At 38.0% G+C, this 19979-nt stretch overlaps 1 protein-coding gene across 1 annotated transcript; it reads right to left on the bottom strand.

The window, feature by feature from the left end:
* Positions 1 to 9112: 9112 nt before the first annotated feature.
* LOC124876037 (LIM/homeobox protein Lhx1-like) lies at positions 9113 to 14559 on the bottom strand. The gene is made up of 5 exons (XM_047378514.1): positions 13918 to 14559; positions 13174 to 13394; positions 12792 to 13066; positions 10884 to 11040; positions 9113 to 10731 (listed from the first exon to the last, which is right to left on the bottom strand). Exons 1-5 carry the CDS (start codon positions 14085 to 14087, stop codon positions 10340 to 10342), a joined length of 1215 nt encoding a protein of 404 aa, XP_047234470.1. The 5' UTR covers positions 14088 to 14559; the 3' UTR covers positions 9113 to 10339.
* Positions 14560 to 19979: the final 5420 nt, after the last annotated feature.

Raw genomic sequence — 19979 nt, forward strand, 5'->3', positions numbered from 1 at the left:
TCCAGTCCAGCGGTGGTTGTTTTTGGGATATGTACTACATTAAAATCTAAGCGTTACCAGCACATCAGCGGAGCGTGGAAAGTCAACTCCACATGGAACTGTTTGTTTGTTGGCTTCTCGTCGCCTCTGTGAAATAAATTGAGTTGTGACCTGTGTCCTCTGTCTTTAAAGGACAGAGGCAGCTAGAAATTGTAATGCTTGAAGGCACTTTTGCTTGTGTCATGTAGCAGCCTTTGCAAGTTCTCAGGAATTTGTGCCACCTCATAAAAAGATGCAAGAGTAGAATGGTGCAAGAGCTGCAAATAATCTGTTAGTGTAGGATGAAGAAACAACTACTCATATCCTGTTATTGCTGAGCATGGACAAAACAAACGTTTTAAATCAACAAAACAGTAAACAATCAACCCCAGAAAATTAAGAAATTGTATGCCATTTTTTATGTTGGATGTTGAATGATTTACAAATCCCTCAGTCCCTCAGACTATTTTGTTTCAATAAAGGAGAGGTAAAAATATAAACAAAATCTTTACCAATGTATTTTTTCATTTTTTTAAATAAAACAGAAGCAAAACATTTGTGTGGCCTGCAAGTGCTTTCAGCTTGGTGATTTTGGCCTGTGTGGTAAAATGTTTGGACACCACTGGTTTAGGTTCAGCCGAGAGGCTTACGGGACCTTGCAAAAGTGTTCTTAGCCATAAAACTTTTCTGTCATGTTACAACTAGAAACTTCAATGTATTTTATTTGGGTTTTATGCAAAAGGCCAACACAAAGTAATTTATAAATTTGAGTTTGAAAGAAAAGGATGCATGCTTTTCAATTTCTGAGTGTGGTCTGCATTTGTAATCATTCTCCTTTAGTGTTATACTCCTAAATGTAATCCAGTGCAAACACTTTGCTTTCAGAATGTATAAATGCTGTTGTTCTTTGAAGTAAGTTCTGTTTGTGGTGGAAAACTAACACCAAACATCACCCTGAATACACCATCCCCACCGTGGTTCTACTAATGGCTCTGCAAAATATCCACTCAGGAGTTCTGTATATAAATGCACCCATCCTTTTTAGATTTTTATTTATAAACTTGTCAACATAACTTATTATTTTTATTCTACTTTATTATTATGCTCCACTTTGTGTAAAATCTCACTGAAATTCACTGCAGTTTTGACTGAATACTTGATATATTTACTGTATAAATATCTGTGAGCAATTTTATGTTAAAGTAAACTGCTTCCATAAACATTTTGACAGTGAATAAAATGGATTTCTTCTACTTCACGTGAGGAAATTCTTCTTTCTTTGTTGAAGTGACAGAAAGAAAAGCAGAACTGGGTGTAGGCTACATCCCCTATTCTGGCACCTCCGTCCTGCTCTTTCACCCCATTACACACATGTACGCACACGTTCATTGTAGCAGAGCAGTTTTTTCACACTTAAACACTGTGTTGTCTCGTCGTTTTAGTTTTCCTACTAGAATGCTCAGAGCTTATAGGTAAATCAGTCTATAAAGTAAATCACCTGGAGACCAAATGAAGCCAAAATGTTTCAGAGAAATTATTGTTGGTGTTAGGGATCTCTTTAGGTAAACCTATATGAAGAAAAAGCAGAAATTGTTCATTTCATGGATTAGCAGTGACAATGCTCGCAATCATGTTATCTTATAGACAAAAATTAGGATCTGTTTTTCAGTTTACATCACTGCTGTGGGAAATCTCAATCTCATCAACATAAATGTGGAGCAAGCTTCCTGAACATCCCTAAAAATGAGCACTAAGTGATGGAAATCTTAACAAGCAAAGCGAGGCTGCTTTTTCTCTGAATGAATGACTAGTCAGCATCTATGGTTGAAATCTGCTCCTAGGTCTCGCAGCTTAAACACCAGTGGAAAAGACAGTAGGTGGGGAACACATAATTCTGTCCTCTTCAACTTTAATCAGGAGTACACTGACGCGCCGCAGCCCCCTCCACGTCTTTCATAATAATAGGCCGCTAAAAATTCAGGAGGCAGGCTCCACATCAATCACTCGCCAGATTTGAGTCCAATGCAATAAATATGTAAATGAGGAGAAGCCAATGTCTCATAGCTCTGAGATCTACACAAGGAAAGGCGGGGAGGCAGAGGAGGGCTAGAAGGGAAAACTGTATTAATTGCCCGTGGCCAGAGGAATCCTATTACTGTGGGCATTGATTATAAAATTGTACGTGTGAATGATTTTCATGCAGAAAGTGGATGGCCGAGCCCGGGGCAAGAAGTGTAGACAGAGTTGAACTGGATTGGATTGTGGAACGAATTAAAGGGAAACAGTCACAACAAAAAGGCCAAATCTAAGTTGAAGCAAGATTTAGATTAAGGAATAAAAAAGGATCTGGCTCCAATTACAGAAAAATAATTATTCCGTTATGAATTGCTCCATTGTACTGTTTCTAGAAACTAGTTTAAGCAGTACAGCAAACTATGGATTCCAACGTTTTGGGTATCCTTCTAAAATAGTAACTATAACATTAACTGAGTCAGGTTTGCAGACCACCTTGCTCGCACACACCTTTTCAACCACAAGCTTCCTATGGGATGGAGATCACAGAATAATATTGGATACTCCAACTGTGTTGTCCTTATGCCACTTTGTAACACATGTCGTGTTATGCTTAAAGTAATAGTCCATTCATTTCCTGTCTGATGTCTTGAGATGTTGCTTCAGAATTTTCACATGTATTATTTATCCCTTGTGATGCTATCTATTTTGTGAAGTAGATCAGTCCCTCTGCACCAAAACACCAACACATCATGACGCTGCCACCCCGTACTTGACAGTTAGGATGGTGTTTTAAGGCTTGTAAGCATACTCCATTTTCCTCCAAATGTAGTGGTCATTATTGCCACACACTTTAGTTTTTGTTTGTTCAGACCACAGGGCATGTCTCCCAAAATAAAGACCTTTGTTCCTGTGTACATTTGCAAACTGTAATCTGAATTTTTAAGTAGATTTTGGACTAATGGCTTGATTTATTTCTCTTAGATCACTTTTAGTCATTTCCCCTTGTTTAGTAGTTTCTTTTTGTCTTAGTTTAGCTGTTTAACTGTTTATTAGTCTCCCTCCCTCAGCTTCTCTTTTTTTTTTATTTTGCCACAGCTGTTTCACATCTCCACTGATTAACTGATCTGGTTTCTTTGTCATTTTCCACTCCTGCCTCAGTATTCAAGCTCCTGGTTTTTCACCGTTTGTTCCTGGATTTTCCTGTTACTCTCTGTATTTCCCTCTTTGTTTTCCAGGCTGTTTCTCTGTCTGTGCTCCATGACCATATGATCCTGTGATTCCAACTTGTAAGGTCTAATTCTTGTTTATCATTAAAGAACTATGTTTACTACTGTCAGTCTGTGCACCTTTTCAACTTCACCATGACAGTATATTTAAAACAACTCTACTACCAGCCTATTCATACAAAAGCTGCTGTGTTATTTCTTTAAACCAGATGCTAAATTTATGTTTTTGGGAACAGAGTTTTTACTTTTAAATAAACATTGTTTCAAAACGTTGTGACCCAGGTTTTTGTTTAGAGAAAAAATAAAATAAAACCCATTTGGAACAATGCAATGACCTAATCAGATTTTATTAAACTACATCCATAGGTTGAAATAGGGAGTGCTAATATGGTTAATTGATGCTGCATAAAAATGTTAATTTGTCTCCTTTTTCATTGTAAAAGTGACATCTGTTAGATATGCTACTGGTATTGTTTATTTTATGTCAGCTGTATGTTTGTCTATGTGTAGCACCTTACTACAAAAGCAAATTCCTCGTACATATTAAACATTACTTGGCAATAAAGTTGTTTCTGATTCTGATTCTGATTCTGATTCTGATACATCTAGTATTGTACTGTAGTTGTCTCTGTTGTCCCTGCTGGTCATGTTGTCTTTGAGCAGTTTGAACCAGTGTCTTTTTATTAGAACAAAATTGTGCAACACATAATAGCTATCAACTGCCCCCTTGACTTTCATCCTAAGTTGTTGAAAGAAGTTTGATACTGTCAATCATTTTGTCTCACTAAAGCCACAATATTGGAATCCCCTCAAATGGTTTACATCCTTTCTGACAGACAGGTCTTTCAGTTATGATTAATAACTTATTATGGTCCAGTGCTCCTCTGTTATATGGAGTGCAACAGAGTTACATTCTTGGTCCCCTCCTTTTTTCCTTTTATCTGCTGCAACTTGGAGCAGTTACAACTCTGCATCAACTGTCTTTCCACTGATATGCAGATGCTGTTCAGATTTACCTGTCTTTAAAACCAAGTAACACATTCAACACTCCTTTCCTGATAGTATCTATGTAGAAAACAGTGGTTAGACCAAACTGTATTGTTTTTAAATGAACAAAAGACTAAATACATTTTGTTCAGTGAGAATGGAACCATTGATGTTACTGTTCTAAATTTTAAATCTGGGGTTGTTTTTCAACAAGGATTTTAGATTCCACAAACAAGTTGATTCAGTAGTCAAATGAAGCTTTCACCACCATAGTCTTTTAGCTAAAGTTAACTCTTTTTTTAAACCATGCTGATCTTTTGAAGGATATACATGCCTTTTAAGTTCATTAATTGGATAGTGTAACGCTCTTTATGTCATTGTCTCTCAGTAGGACCTTAACAGGCTACACTTGGTCTAAAACGTGGCTGCATGTCTTGCCCCTTAAACTAAAACCTCCTGACGTGAGCATATCACCCCTGTTTTATCCTTCCTCCACTGGCTGTATATCTGTTTTGAATGCATTTTAAATTTTTATTGTTAATTTTTAAAACTCTTAATCCTTTGGCCCTACTCTACATTTCTGACTTATTGAGTTTGTGCATGCATGGTAAACCCCCTAGGTCATCGTCTCACTTCTTTTTGAATGTTCCAAAAACTAAACATTCACTTAATTCAGAGCATACTTTTTTATTCCTCATTAATTCAAATTTATTAAGCCAAAATATAGTTTGTAGTTTCTCGGGCAAGCAAAGTCTCAGATTAAGTCAAATCTGTCATAGTGTGTGGAGTCGGTGGAGCAAGGTGCAGACAGGAACTTGGGAGCCACATGGTGAGTAGAAGGCTTAATACTCAGAATTGAAATGTTACAGGGAACACTTTAGGCATGAAACAAAGAACAAGTAGATAAAGAATCCAGAGAACAATGATTATGAGGGAAAGAATAGGGTAACAGAAGATTGGCAAAGAAACATTGAACCAACTGGTATATATACACAGGGAGTCAGTGAGAGAATTGCAGGGCAAGCAGGTGAGGGTAATCAGGTCAGAATGAGAAACAGCTAAGGGGAAAATTAAAGCAGGGAGCTGGAGGAGAAAGAGAATAATAGCAGGGGCAGACAGGGAGGAACATGGGGAAGAAATTTCAGAATATATAATAAATAAAATAAAGCAGGAGAATAAACTATAAACTAAGCACAAAGGAATTAAATGATAAGGCAACATCCAGCAAATGAAATACATGGAAATAAGGAAACAGAAGCATAAAACTAAACTTAAAAACCCCCACAAATCAAATATTTTGAATATTTCTGTTTTAATGATTGACCTAAAAACTTAATTTTCACTGTTATGGATTTTAGAGGAAATAATTTTGGCTTGACCATCTTTAAACAAAAGCAGTGCAGCCTTTCAGGCCAAGCCCAGGAACCAGTCCCCTCTAACTAGGGGAGACCTCCCAGAGCCCCAAACATGTCAGACAGGCACCAGCTCACCACGGAGTTGACCATGGTAGGAGGGGCACGTTGTATTTCACTTTGGGGGGCCAGTCCCCAAGAGGTCTAGAGGATGAAACACCCACCAGAGCCTAGTGCAGCCCCTGCGGTCCTCACATAAGCACAGCGCTGACTGAGGCCAGGGACTCCCCAGAGGTCCCCAAATACACCAGGAGGGAGCACAGAGCAGTGGAGCAGGCAACACAAGAGGGCACAGCGGCCCATTGCCCAGATGCGCCTCAATGACTGCAACCTCTGACACTCCCATGCCAGTCCCACTGCCCAACAACCAAATGGCCAGACCACCTAGGGACAGCACCGCGCCAGCACCAGCATCCCCATACCCCCGCCCCAGATGACCATACCCCCTGTGCCACTAGGTGTGTAATTAGCAGTCAGTTATTAGAGAACAAACCAATTTGAGGTTATTTTGTTGACTTTCTCTCCATAGAAACAAATTCTAATACTTTTTTTTTAAAATGCATATTATTTAAACTACTTATTTATTCTTCCATTTTTTAAGTATTATTTTTTGTGCAATGCCCAGAACTGCAATAAGGATGTTGCATCTTTTTGTTTACAAATCTGCCTTTGTGATGTCACCAAGAAGGCAAAGTAAGGGGCATATTGGAACTGTATACTTAAAGCATTCACATAATTTTAGCCAGAAGTCATAGATGGGCGTACAGTGCCAGAGAGCATGTAGATAGTCGTCAATTCCCATGCAGTTTGGACATGTGTTGGTAAGTGAAAAACCCATTTTAAAACATCCTTTATCCTGTGTAGTGCATTCTATGAAGGATTTTGCATTAAAACTGCTGAAGGTTGGCATTTTTGGTCATTCTAAAGGCATTTATGCAAATTTTACTCCAACAGTGGTTTGATCTTCTGTTAAGATTTTCGAGAAACTTGATGTATAAAAACGATCCTTCAGTTAATGTCTCACTTGATCAGCTGCACTGATTTCCTTTTTAGTCAACATTGCTTCGGGATTTGACACTCAGCATTCGTTCTGTCCTCCTTTGTTGTTCTTTAATCTTCCCCGTCTCTAAAGCAGTCCTGCAGCCATTAGCCTCTTCTTCACTCCTCACGTTGGTGTTTCAACACCTGCATCTGGTGACATCTCAAAAGGATTATTGCTCACACATCCCTTCATCGTATCAAATTCCACACTTGGCAGTGTTGTAATTCTTGAAATCCCTGTGGCTATAACAACACATTCATTAACTAAAGTACCAGTACAAACTACATGTGCATTAATCACAAATATTTGAGCAAACTCACCCTTAATTAAAGTACCTTTATTGGGAGTGTTCTGATTTTGAATCCCAGCCATGGTCTTTTTGCCTGACATTTGAATGTTCTACCTGTGCATGATGATTCTCTCTGGGTACTCTGGGTTCCTTCCACAGTCTAAAAAAGTGCATTGTAGATTGGCATCTCATATCCTTAAAAGTGAGTGTGTGCTTGCATGGTTGTTTATTCTGTGTGTCTGTGATGGACTACTGACCTGTCCAGGGTGTAGCAACCTCTTACCCAGTGAGATAAGGATTAGTCAACATGCAACCCTGACAAGGAATAAACTGATGGATAGGTTTAGCTGATTGAGAAAATTAGCACAGAAAACATCACTTGTACCAATTTTAGTCCAAATGTGTTTTACAGCAAGAAACACTGTCAAGATCACCACATGCTGCAGGTCCAGTTTTATTGATAATGCAGATAATGGCGAAATTCTACAAAAAAAACAAATGGCTGTTTTTTTAACCCACACGATAGGTTTATGCTATTGGGAAATATGTAGGGTAGTTTTAACCAAACACTGGGTCAAAAGACCAAGTTTTCTTGGGTTAAAGACAGTTAGACTGAGCATCATCATTCTTCACAGACATCCATTTTGGACAATACCATGATGTGATTGGACTTCACTAACCAGTCAGTTGGGGCAGATGGCCGCTCACACTGAGCCTGGTTCTGCTGGAGGTTTCTTCCTGTTAAAAGGGAGTTTTTCCTCTCCGCTGTCGCTACATGCATGCTCAGTATGAGGGATTGCTGCAAAGTCAACGCCAGTGACTGTCCTCTGTTTCTACATGCTCATCCAGGAGGAGTGAATGCTACAAGTCACTGACTGGATGCAATCTGCTGGGTTTCCTGAGACAGAAAAACTTTTTATCCAATTTGAATAAATAACTGGATCTGACTCCACTGTTCAATGATTAGGATTTATTGGAATGTATGTACCTGACTTTTGTGAAGTGCCTTGAGACTACATGTGTTGTGAATTGGCGCTATATAAATAAACTGATTGAATTGAATTAAATTTGTTCCATAGGATCAGATAACAGATGGTAAAGTTATGCTCTGTATTAATGTTCACACTTCAGACCGGGGCTGTTCACATGAAAAATAGTCTGTTCCCTGATCAGCTAGTGCAAGCTAGAAGTAACTACTTTCAACAATCCATCTTCAACCAAAGAACTGGTCATCTAGTTAATGCAAAAAGGCTAAGAAGCTTTATTTGTTTGTGCTGTTTTCTTGCATTTGTGTTACAGTATTACTTTTTAGCTGAATTCATGACATGATTTATTTTTTATTTTTATTTTTTTTTACCACTTAGTATTATTCTTCTGTTCAAAACAGTGTTATAATTTAACGGTGATGTATGGTGTCCAAATTAAACTGTTTGTGCAAAATAAAAGTATTAGATCTTATATTTATTTTGTTACAGTAATAAAATATCCAAGCCTAATGCACATCTACAAGGCTTAAGTGGTTATAGAAATGAATGGATGGATCATTGATTTTGACACAGATATTGCTTGTTTAGAACATCAGGCTATGGGTTATTCTTTTCAGTTCACTATTTGGTAGTCCACTCATTAGTCACTTCACCCTATTTTTGGGGTTGAAAACTTAACCCAGTATTCTGAATTAAACCCATAACCTAACACTTTAGTGTTGAATCATCAGAAGCCTTGGTCAGCCCATTTTTGACCCTGGGCTAGGTTAGCAAAATAACACAGGTTGGGTTATGTTAGCAGCTTCTAGAGTCTAAAGAATACATGAAACAAATGTAAATCTCTTTATAGACTTAAATTTAGGGTTATATATCTTCTATTTTAGCAGTCATATAATGAAGGTTCAACAAGATGCTTAAAAATTTGACAATCTAACATTGTAGAAAACAACTAATAAAATGTTATTCAACGGTATTATATAATCATTAACAAATTAGACATTTTGTTATAAACAGCTTGATCGATTCCAATACCATAATACGGTTTCAGTATGAGGATCTATTGTGAAGGGATTTTGGTTTCTACAAAGGATATCCCAAGTGTGTTATATCATCAAAATATGATGTAGTCCAACAAAGCCGTATATACAGTATCTTTATAAATAAACTTAATAAGGACCATTTTAGCCCTCAAATTGATCAACAGCTTACAAACTTCTTTTTTTAAAATAATCAATAAGGCAGCAAAGCTTATATTGTAGTAGGGAAAACATTTCCTGTAGCATAGAGTGCTGTGAAACCCATACATTTTACATTTGAATCAGGCTGAAAACATCTCACAGAGTTTGCTGAGCTTGTATGAAATGGATGGCTAAAATGCAGGACTGGATCCATGTTTTGCCTTAAACTTTCCAACAGAAAGAATTAAGTTCACCTAAATCAAACACTCGAGTAACAGAGCCTTAAGAAAACCGTTTACTGTTCTGTACATTATTCCTTCATAAGCCACATACAGTTGGACTCACGTTGAGGCCAAATCATCTTTCTTCGCCAATATAAAATCATCAGACTTACAAAGATATCATTCTAAAGGCAGACATGTAAAGACGTTACAAAAAGAAATCTGATCACAGTCCTGAGAGACATACCGTATTGATCAATTAAGCGTCACAGTCATAGTTTGTGATTTGTAACCAAATGATAAAATCCCGTTCCACATAATTACAAAGAGACAGAGTTTTTTGTGACAGTTTGTATAAAACATATACAGTGTATCATGCATGTTCATGTTAGAATCTCAGACAAATACATCCTAAGACAGTTCTGCAAAAACTTCAAAATTATTATGTAAAATAATACCTTAAAATTTTATAAATTTAACTGAAGACAAAGTGCAATGTAAACAAAGTAAAGCAAATAAATGCATTTACATTGTCCTCCTAAAACCAACGTCACATTCATTTAGTTGAACACATATTTTAAGATATACCGGGCAAGTTTGTTGCAGGTCTCATTAGAATTTTGTTACAGCTCTTTGTTACTTTCATGAAGCCTAAACTACCTTTGGGTCTGCTAATCTGCTTTAAACCACAGACTAATCCAAAGAGGCTGAGTTTGGAGATTGTTGATAATGACTTTTGCTGCCCAGCTTCTGAAACTAACAAAAAACCCTTTTAGTTGCATTTGTTTATTGCTTGATCAATGAGGCCTAGACTTCTGAAAATACTGGTGGACATTCACATTGCAACTTTTTTTGATGTCTGTTGCCAAAAAGAAATGCGTTAATGATAGATAAATAAATAAATAAATAAATAAATAAATAAATAAATAAATAAATAAATAAAAAGTGCTTTCTATTGGTTAGATTACCAGGCAGTGCCTTCACTCAGTTCCGAGGAGGGCTGTGACAGCTGGTTGGTGTATCCGTTGTCATTGAGAGACACGGCGAACGGCGTGCCGGGGCCACACATCTCGCTGGAGATGCTGTGAATGGAACCGGGCCCGCTGGGCTCCGGGCTGGGCGAGTCCGCGGGGTGGTGCGACGTGCCGTCCGAGAAGCACGGAACGTCTGCGCCGCAGTGGTGCTGTCCCACCCCTGCGTGTTGGTGGTGGTGGTGGTCCATGCCTCCTAACGGCGTGCCGGCGGGGACCGTCGAGGGCACAAAACCCAAATCTGCAGGGGTCTGAGCCAGGGACGAAGGCGGGCCTTGGAAGTACTCGTAATTCCCTCCTGAGCCGTAGTAGTCACCCGGATAATCTGCGTTTGTTAAAACATGGGATTAGCTCATGGATCGCGCCAAACCACAAAGAAAGAAACAATTTACAGCAGTTTTTTTGTTGTTTTTTTTTTTATGTTTACAACGTGGAAGTTAAACTAATAACAGATTTAAACGCCGTCAAGTATCTGACCTCCATAATAAGAGAAATGGCCCAGCTCTCCTGGCTCCAGTCTCTCTCCCAGAGCTCTCATCCTCCTCGGACTCCGGAAAAAGACGTGTCTGCGTGCGCTCAGCGCGCTCAACTGCTTCATGCGCCGCTCTTTGGACCTCCGGTTTTGGAACCAAACCTTCAGGAGAAATGAATTAACACTTTCACTCACTAATACAGTGCCACCTGTATCTATTAATAAAATGGATACAGGTGGCACAAAGAAATCCCCCTGCGTGGGCCATTTCCTCTTATATTATGACTCCATATTTAGATCTTAAAATAGATAGGTGAAAAAAGAGAGAAGAGAAAAAAGGTAGCAATAAAAAAAATCATGCAACTTTATTCTTTTATTGTGCTAAACACACCAGAGATTTGAATAGTTTTAATGGTGTGGGCAAATGAATTAAAGAAAAACATTCAGAAGTTAATTAAGTATTAGCCATTAAATTGTTTAAATTTTATCCAAGAATATTAGTTTGTAAAAGAAATGTTTAATAAAGGATCAATTTTGACATTTTGTTGTTACCTCATTTGGTAATAAGTCCCAACAGTTTGCCTCATTACTTGTGTGAAGCTCTACAAGACAATGACTGATAAAAAACTGATAAATAAGCTCTTAGAATTTAACCAATCGAAATTACTGTAACAGATTGCATACATTTTATTTGGGGAGTTTTTATAATTATTTCTGGGTAGACATTTTGTAGGTTTGGCAGCTAAACGATGCTTAAACAAGTATGTAAAATTGCAATAGATTTTTAAAATGTACTTACTGAACTAAAGCTGCTAAATTCTAACAAATTATTTCAATAATTTTTGTTCAACTGGTTCATTCAAAAGAAACAATCCCAACCACGGCTGATGGGGTTAAAAAGCTAAACTTGCCAGCAAGTTTGACCTCATCCCATATAAATATATATCATCCTTATTGCTCTCTGCTAGCAAACAATACAGAACAAAGGAGGCTGACTGCTGACTTCACAAAAACTGTACTCAAATTGTCTAGGCAGGATGTGTTACCAAAACAAAGTAGTAAAAACTGGTAGAATTTAGGCATTATAGATAATACCAATACATTTTTTTAACTGATTTTTCAATGGCCGATATTTTAAACTGTAAGACTGTAAAAAAAAAAAAAATTTTTTAGAATGTAATGTGTTTATATGGAGGGCATTAATGTATCAGTTCAATAAAAGGTCCCAACTGCCAAACGACCTGAGTGATAAAGTTCCTTTGACAAAACAAAAAGTTTGTATGTCGATTTAAACTAAAGCTAGCTAACATCAAACTCATTAGCTAAGGCAGCGGTTACCAATGAATGACACATGTGGTCAGGAAATAGGTTTAGTTGCAAACTTGTCACTCTACATTAAGGTGTATTACTATTTCAGGTACCTTGTATGCCTTGTAATTATAATTATTTAGACTTGAACTAATTTAGTTCAGTAAGTCAATTTAAAAATGTTGTTGGTTTATTTGATTGTATTTTAGATTTAAAATTTATACAATCACAACTCATTGTTGATGAATTAAAAACTATCCCAAATAAAACATGGAAATTGTTACATGGATATTACAACAGTTTGTTTTATTAGTGTTGGAGAGAGAGATAGACACATAAGCAAATAATATCGATCAGGTCTTTTGATTGGGGAAAAATAGAAGGGGAAAAAATGGCAATAAAGATATGATAATTAAACGGGTAAAGGCCTGCACTTGGTTTCTGTAGTCTAATTTGAAGCCAAATACTTTCTCGAACCTGTCATCACATACTGGGCTTTTCCTGTCTGCTGTAAGATACCTTAATAAAAACGGTTTACAAAAAAGGGCATCTTATTTATTAACGCTTTCAGCTGTTGACTATCCCGAGTCTGGCTGCCTTCTCACCTGGATCACCCTCATGTTTAGGCCGGTCTCCCGGGACAGCTGCTCCCGGATGTGTCTAGTGGGCTTCGGTGTGGCAGCGAACGCAGCCTTCAGTGTCTCCAGCTGCTTGGCCTTGATAGTGGTCCGAGGCCCGCGTCGCTTGCCGACGGCGCTCTGCTCGTCGTTGTCGTTGCCGCACGCCTCCTTGTCGGACGCGTGTCCGCCCTCCGAGTCCTTCCCGTCGTCCTGCGGGTCTTGCGAGTCCGGGGAGAGGCTCGGGTCGCTGCACGTTGTAACTGTCATGAGAGTAAACTGTTATAGGTAAGAATGTTGCTTAGCAGTGAAATATAAATGTGATCTTCACTAAAACAATAATGCTCGATTCAACTAAAGATGCATTTACCTGAAAGGAGGATTGTGTCCTTCCCGTTGTTGTTCTGATAGTCCTCCTTGCAGACAAACTTGAACTCGTCCAGGATGTACAGTTCCTCACCAGTGGACAGCTGCTTGTTACACATCATACAGGTAAAACAGTTTAGGTGAAATACTTTGCTCTTGGCCCTGCGGACAAGATCACTGGGCAAAATCCCCTGCGAGCAGCCTCCACACTTGGTCCCAAATCTCCTGTTTAGGAAAGAGCAGAAAAAACAGGAGAAAGTTTCAGTAGTCTATAACCAAATCAATGCATATATTTATATGTATAAGTAAGTAAATACACATTTTAATAATCGTAGCCCTTGTGTAAAGCACAGACTCTGTTTTTCAAACAATATTGTAAAAACTCTAATTTTATTTATGTGACCATAATTGTCAGGTTCAATGTTAGCCGCTGGTAATTTATCACAATGTCTACCTGATTATTAAGAGAAGGAATACTCAACCATATAATAATAAAATAATAAAATAATAATAGTATAGCCCAAGTGTAAAGCAAGAACAGAATCGGACCCTCAGCAAATCAAAAGCCAATATATCTTATATATAAATTCCACTAATTCCATCGTCTTTCTATTTGATCATCTGTTCTAATTTTTCTAACATTTCCATATTTCAGTTTATCTGGAAAAAAAAAAAAATCCTACATCTGTATTACATGCCCCCTTCCTTCTTTGGTTGAATTAAAGAGATAAACGCTTTTAAGGCTTACCTAAAGAAGTCATTCTTACAATACAGTCTCCCATCCCTAGAGAAGCACTTCTCTGTCAGACTACATTTGCACTCGCAGCACTGGACGCACTTGATGTGCCACGGTCGGTCCAAAACTTTGAGGAGGAACCTGTCCAGAATAGGCTTCTCACAGTCGGCACAGTGTAGCATTGTCCGGACTCTGTCCCGGTCCAAGCTGATTAGAATTGTACTGTTTGTGCCCCCCCCCTCCCCGCCCCTCAACGATCTTCGATCGCCCGAGTGTTTCCGATATCCGTGAAATCCACTAGGTCCAAGTTGCTCTGAATAACGAGGCTACATCACCATTCGTGTGCAGGGTCCTGTAATCCTCATCCAGACATCGGCTCCGAACGAAAGATTGTTTGCATCATATACCAAGAAGCATCTCTGGGAGCAAATTGTTTATTGTAAATCAAAGCCCGTCAACATTTTTCTATGTTTGCCATTTTATCGGAGGGAACAAAAAAAATGCCGAAATAAAATAATAATGAAAAAAAATTATAAGATATCCCCAGTGCTGTCTGAAGAGCAGAAAAATAATGAACAGCAGTCGGAGCGCTCTCTCTCGTTGCTTGTGCTCCTCTTTTCCTCTGATGAGGTCTGAGCCTGAGAGGAAGGCTGTAATGAGCTCACCTTGTGCTGCTCAGTCTATTGCCTAATAAGGAAGAGACTACGTCATCACCACGAGAAACCTATGAGGGCTCATTTCTGTTTTTGTTTTGGTGCACATTAATGTGATACATCAGCTATACAAAATAAACATAAACGAATTTTGTTTTAAAACAATGAAAGTTGAATGACAATAATACAAAATGAAAAATAGGCCACCTTTTTAGTCAGGGCCTACGCTACAAAAGAATTTGGAGGGTATTAAACGTCAGCCAAACATTATTGACAATTTAGTCACAACATATTATGTTATAAATGCAACGTTTAACAACAGATACATTCTAATGACGTGAGCTATTTCATTTTTGAAATAAATCTTTGGGGACTCATTTGCTCAGTCAGCTGTTAGCTCCATTGATGGTTTCAGGTGTCCAACAGAGGCTCGTATGTTTATGTGGGTGGTATTCCGAATAAAAATACAAACTTAGCAAATGCTAAGAACTGTCAATAGACTTGTGGTTGAGGCTGCTTATGTTTGTATCCAGCCTTAATTAGTTTAGCAACAGCACTTGTTGCTAGTGAACATCACATCTTAGCTGTGGTTGTCAGGGAAACAGTTTACATGCCACCTTGTTAGCATCAACGTTATTACTATTTAAGTAGCGTTTTATACTTTAATAACAAATCAGTTTACATTTTCATTATGTATGCAAGCACCAGTTTTATTGGTTAAATAAAATCTGACAGTTTGTTTTATCAGTGTACATAAAAAAAAAAGATGTTGACTCTGCTTTAGAGCTTTCTTATTTCTTTTTTCTGGCTGTACACTACTCTAGTTTTAGAAACAATAAGAATATCATCTTGAGTCAATGATGATGTCATGAATATGTTTTCCTTGGAAAAGGGCTTGGATGCGCTGGCAGGTGACTGATGATCAGTAGGTCTGTCCCTTCAGCATAGAGGAGAGGACAGATAGATTAATGTTGTGGCCCAGCATTATTCTTCATTCCTCTGAAAGGACGAGCATCACTAATGGTTATAATTTGAGGCGATAGGCCGTCTTATAGATCTTATCGGATCATGTTGGTGCACATGGGGACGCAGATAGCGCACTTCCCCCTCCCAGGCTCCCAGCTCTGTTTGACTCTGATAGCTGCAGCTCCCGGCAGCAGGAGGAACTGTACTGTAGGGAAATGTAAGGCCCCAATTGTGAAATCTTTCTTGAATTAAAAACATAATATAGATCAGATATTTTCAGATTTTCTTTGTTTTCATTTACTCATATCTATTTTGTGTTGATCATTTATTTTTATGTGGAAAGAAAATGACAGAATAGCATTTTTTCCAGGATCTTAAGTCCTTCTTTCTGTATAAATATATATTTTTAATCTATTTACATTAATCAAACACAGTCAAATAGAATCCTGTCAGTTGGATACGGAGGTGTTGATTTACTCTCTTTTAAACTCTTATTGTACTTATTTGACAGGTATGCATAATGGATATGGAGTGCACTGCAAAACAGGTTTAAGACATGCTAGAAAATTTCAGATTTTCCCTGCAATTAGATTATTTTGATATTTTTGTAAATGAAGTAATACCACATGAAGTCAATCTATGTTATTCTCATTATTTAGCATGCCTTACCAGAGACAGGTTATATACTGTATAAAAGAAAATCACAACACACAAAATTTCTCTTTTATTCTGTTTGGAAACCTAACCGCAGTAGTCGCATATATGGCAATACAAATGTAAAGTGGGAAAGATATTCCTTTCAAAGTAAGTGGGATCTCCTTGATGAGTGTGTCTCAATGGAGCCCCACCATCACACTAAAAAGGTCTCTTTGCAGTGCTGGAATCTGGCAGTATGTACACTGTTTGTTTTGGAATGAAAAGAGGCACGTCATTAGTGTTTGTTAATTGCAGCTAATTGGTTCTAACAAGCTGAACAAGACCACCCACTGGGACCAGTCACACAAATAAATTGTAGAAAACAAAATTAATTACTAGATGCTAATTAAAATCAATTAAAACTGATTAGGCAGGAGTGGGATGGGAAAGTTATAGAGAGCAGGAAAATACCTGGCAGCACACAATATGGCATGCCAAGTAAGTCTGGCAGCATCGAAAGAGACTTGCTGTGAAACATGATGGCTCACCTCCTCTCATATATAGGTACTCAGAAGAGCTGATTCCTTTACCTATTTGGCTTAAAGAACAACATGATGATTAAAATAAAAGCCAAAGTTGATCTTTTTCTTTTATGCTGTCTAATACATGAAACACTACTTATTATTCTATTTTTTTAAAATTTCTATTGTATTTTTTAAAGTCTTCTCCGTATTTCGGGAGGTGGCCTTTGAGTTGGGGAATTTCCAGGTTAAAAGGACCTCTTTGCCTATCCTCCCCCCTTCTCCTCTTTATTAGTTGTCAATCCCACTGTTTCTTCCCTGATTTTAGCCTACAACTATAAGTTTTTCTTAGCTGAATGTCCCAGTAAATTTCTTCAGTCATACTTCCTTCATTTTTTGTGATTTGTTTTCTGCCAGTACTATGTGGTGTAACACAGCCCATACCATAACATTCCCACATGCAAACTTCACCATTAGCATGGCATTTGAGGATCATGTGCAAAACCATTCATTCTCTAAGCACGATGTGCACACTGACATCCAAAGTGTTCTGCTTTCTCCTAATCTGACCAGACGGTACTCTTCTAGTCTTTTACTGGTTTGTCCAAATTTTCTGCAGCAAACTTTAAACATGATTCAACATGCATTTCCTTCAGCATTGGAGTCTTGGACAGTGAGTGTTTATAGAGACTATTGTGTTAGAGTGCAAAAACTGTACCAGCTATTTCCAGTGCCATCCCAACTGCTCATTGGCTCTTGCACAACTCTTTTGATTATTCTTTTGACTCCTCTGTCATAAATATTATGGGACACCTTGCCATGAATGGTTTATGTTAAAATGATGGTCTTTCCACTTCATGGCTCCAAAGGTGCTCACTGTAATATTCAGAATTGTAGACTTGCTGTTGCAACCAAAAGCATTAGTACATTTTGCAACAGTCATTTTTTTTTTTGTGAAGGCCTGTTTGCTTTTACCAATCAAACCACAGAAAGTGGTAGTAGTTAATATTTAACCAGCTGAAATTGATTTGCCTTTATCAGCAGGAATGCTTTCTAAATACAAACAAATTTAAGTAGGCATATTGGCTTTCTTTGCCTTTATTACATATCCTTTTCCTGATGTGTTTAGTACTTAGTCCCTGTATTATTCCTTCCATAATTTCATTTTGGGACTAATCCAATAAGATTTCTTTGTACGTGTGGATAATTTGGCTTGCTTGACCCATTAGACATATTTAAACCAAGTAAAATTTTTAAGTATTCAATACTTAATTAACAACTCTATGTATCTTCAATTGTAGAAATAGTTTGTAATTATTTATCATGATCTCTTTTTTTACATCACCAAACTCTGGTTATTTAAACAGCAGTGCATAAAGTGCACCAGCCAGTTTTAAACAAAGTTTATTATTATTTTTCTGGCAAAGTGGTAGACCATCTGTACCTTCTCTCCTCTGTGCCAAATGACCTGAAAGCCTCAATATTTTTAACAGAAAAGTAGAGCAGCTTAGCAAGTCATTGGCAGTTCAGCAGAAAACACACATATCTCTCCTCCTACTGAACGCACTCTGCTTCAATCAGCTATAATTTTATAAGAAGGACAGAGCAGTACAAGACTAATCAGTAGTCAGTTCTCTCCACAAGTTTCTCAAAGATGAATATATACATTAACAGATTATGTAGGGTGCCTTATAAAAATATTCATACATCTTAAACTTTTTGACACTGTTTTGGGAACCATGAACATCAGTATATTTTTTGGGGGATTTCATGTAATAACCCAACACAATGTAGCAAATAATAGTGAAAGAAAAGCGATGCATTCTTTTTACTCTGATGGCCGTGATTAAAATCCAGTGCAACCAACTGCTTACAGAAGTCACCGCATTAGAATACAAAATACAATTCATTTGTGTGTAATTTTACCTCAGCGAGCTATAAAAATCTCATGGAGCACTGTTCAATCCATTGTCCTAAGAAAGAAAACAGTGGCACGACTGCAAACCTAGACAATACATGGTTGTCTAATTAAATTGACTAACTCTGGAGGAGCTGCAGAGTTCAAAAGCTCATGTGGGAGAATTTGTAAACATTACAACTATTAGTTGAACACTTTGTTTTAAGGGAGTCCTGTATGCAGTTCTACACAACTCATGTAGGTACCTTTGCAATTTTTCTTGTCTACCTACTAAACTCAACATGTGTTGTAAAACAAACACTGCATGTCTCCCTGAACACACCATCTCCATTGTGAAACATGGTGGTGTCAACATCATGCTGCTGAGATGCTTTTCTTACACAGGAACAGGGAAGCCTGTCAGAGTTGATGGGAAGATGGATTGAACTTAATACAGTTCAATTCTCCAAGACAGCCTGCTAAAACCTGCAAAAGGCTTGAGACCAGGGTAGAGGTTTACCTTCCAGCAGGACAATGACCTTAAACACACAGCCAGAGCAACAATGGAGCAATTAATTTTTTTAATTCAGATATCCTTTATCAGTCTAACAACTAAGGAAGATTATTAAATGTAAGGATCCTCTATGTATGTTCTAAAAATTCTTGAAAAGAACAGCATATGCTAGGTTAATGATAAAACTCCCATGTGTATAATCCAACAGCTCTTGTGAATAAGATAAAATCACATTCGCATACGATAACCACTATAAAATTATTCTTAAAAAGGCAAAATCTCAGCTCTAATACTAAGGTGATAAAATCCTGCTCACATCTTGACATTCAAAAATAGTTTGTAATTATATTTTGTTGATGACGGTTAGAGGCAGTGTTGAAGTAGTGAAACATTGTTTGCATGCACGAGTACGACTGTGAGGTACCCAGGGCGACGAGATGGAAAACGACCCCATATGAGAGGAGTAGGGAGAGAGTGATTCGCCTAAGGGGCTGTTCGGTAAGAGGGCCCAGGGGACTAGGGGTGCCCACGGCCCCGGCGGTGATGATAGTGATTGATGCAGGCACAATTCAGACAGCCCAGACGCTGCAGCAAATTAAAAGGCTATTTTGTAAAGTTGTAAAAGAGCAGAACGGCAAAGGGGAGTGACGAGCCCCCGACAACTAGCACGCCCCACAACCCCCACCCCACTTGAATGTTCTGTCATAACATCAGCTCCTGTTTGGTTTCCTTGGCATCATCAGTCCCGCGGGGAGGAGAGCTATCACAGGCCTTTCATGCTCATTCATACTGGATGAGTACATTGCTGATGCTGCTTGTGGACGTATGAGAGATTGGATGAGTGTGATATGAAAGTAAATGACTTTAAATTCCATTATTTTCCTTAG

The sequence above is a fragment of the Girardinichthys multiradiatus genome, chromosome 11 (assembly GCF_021462225.1).
Source record: "Girardinichthys multiradiatus isolate DD_20200921_A chromosome 11, DD_fGirMul_XY1, whole genome shotgun sequence".
Lineage (NCBI taxonomy): Eukaryota > Metazoa > Chordata > Actinopteri > Cyprinodontiformes > Goodeidae > Girardinichthys > Girardinichthys multiradiatus.

Bases quoted from the DNA above. Each gene is read 5' to 3' on its own strand.
- LOC124876037 (XM_047378514.1), bottom strand. From the start codon at position 14,087: ATGCTACACTGTGCCGACTGTGAGAAGCCTATTCTGGACAGGTTCCTC. The intron at 13,067-13,173 runs GTAAATGCATCT...CTCTCATGACAG, and splicing joins GGACACAATCCTCCTTTCAG to TTACAACGTGCAGCGACCCG. The intron at 11,041-12,791 runs GTGAGAAGGCAG...TTTCTCCTGAAG, and splicing joins TAAACATGAGGGTGATCCAG to GTTTGGTTCCAAAACCGGAG.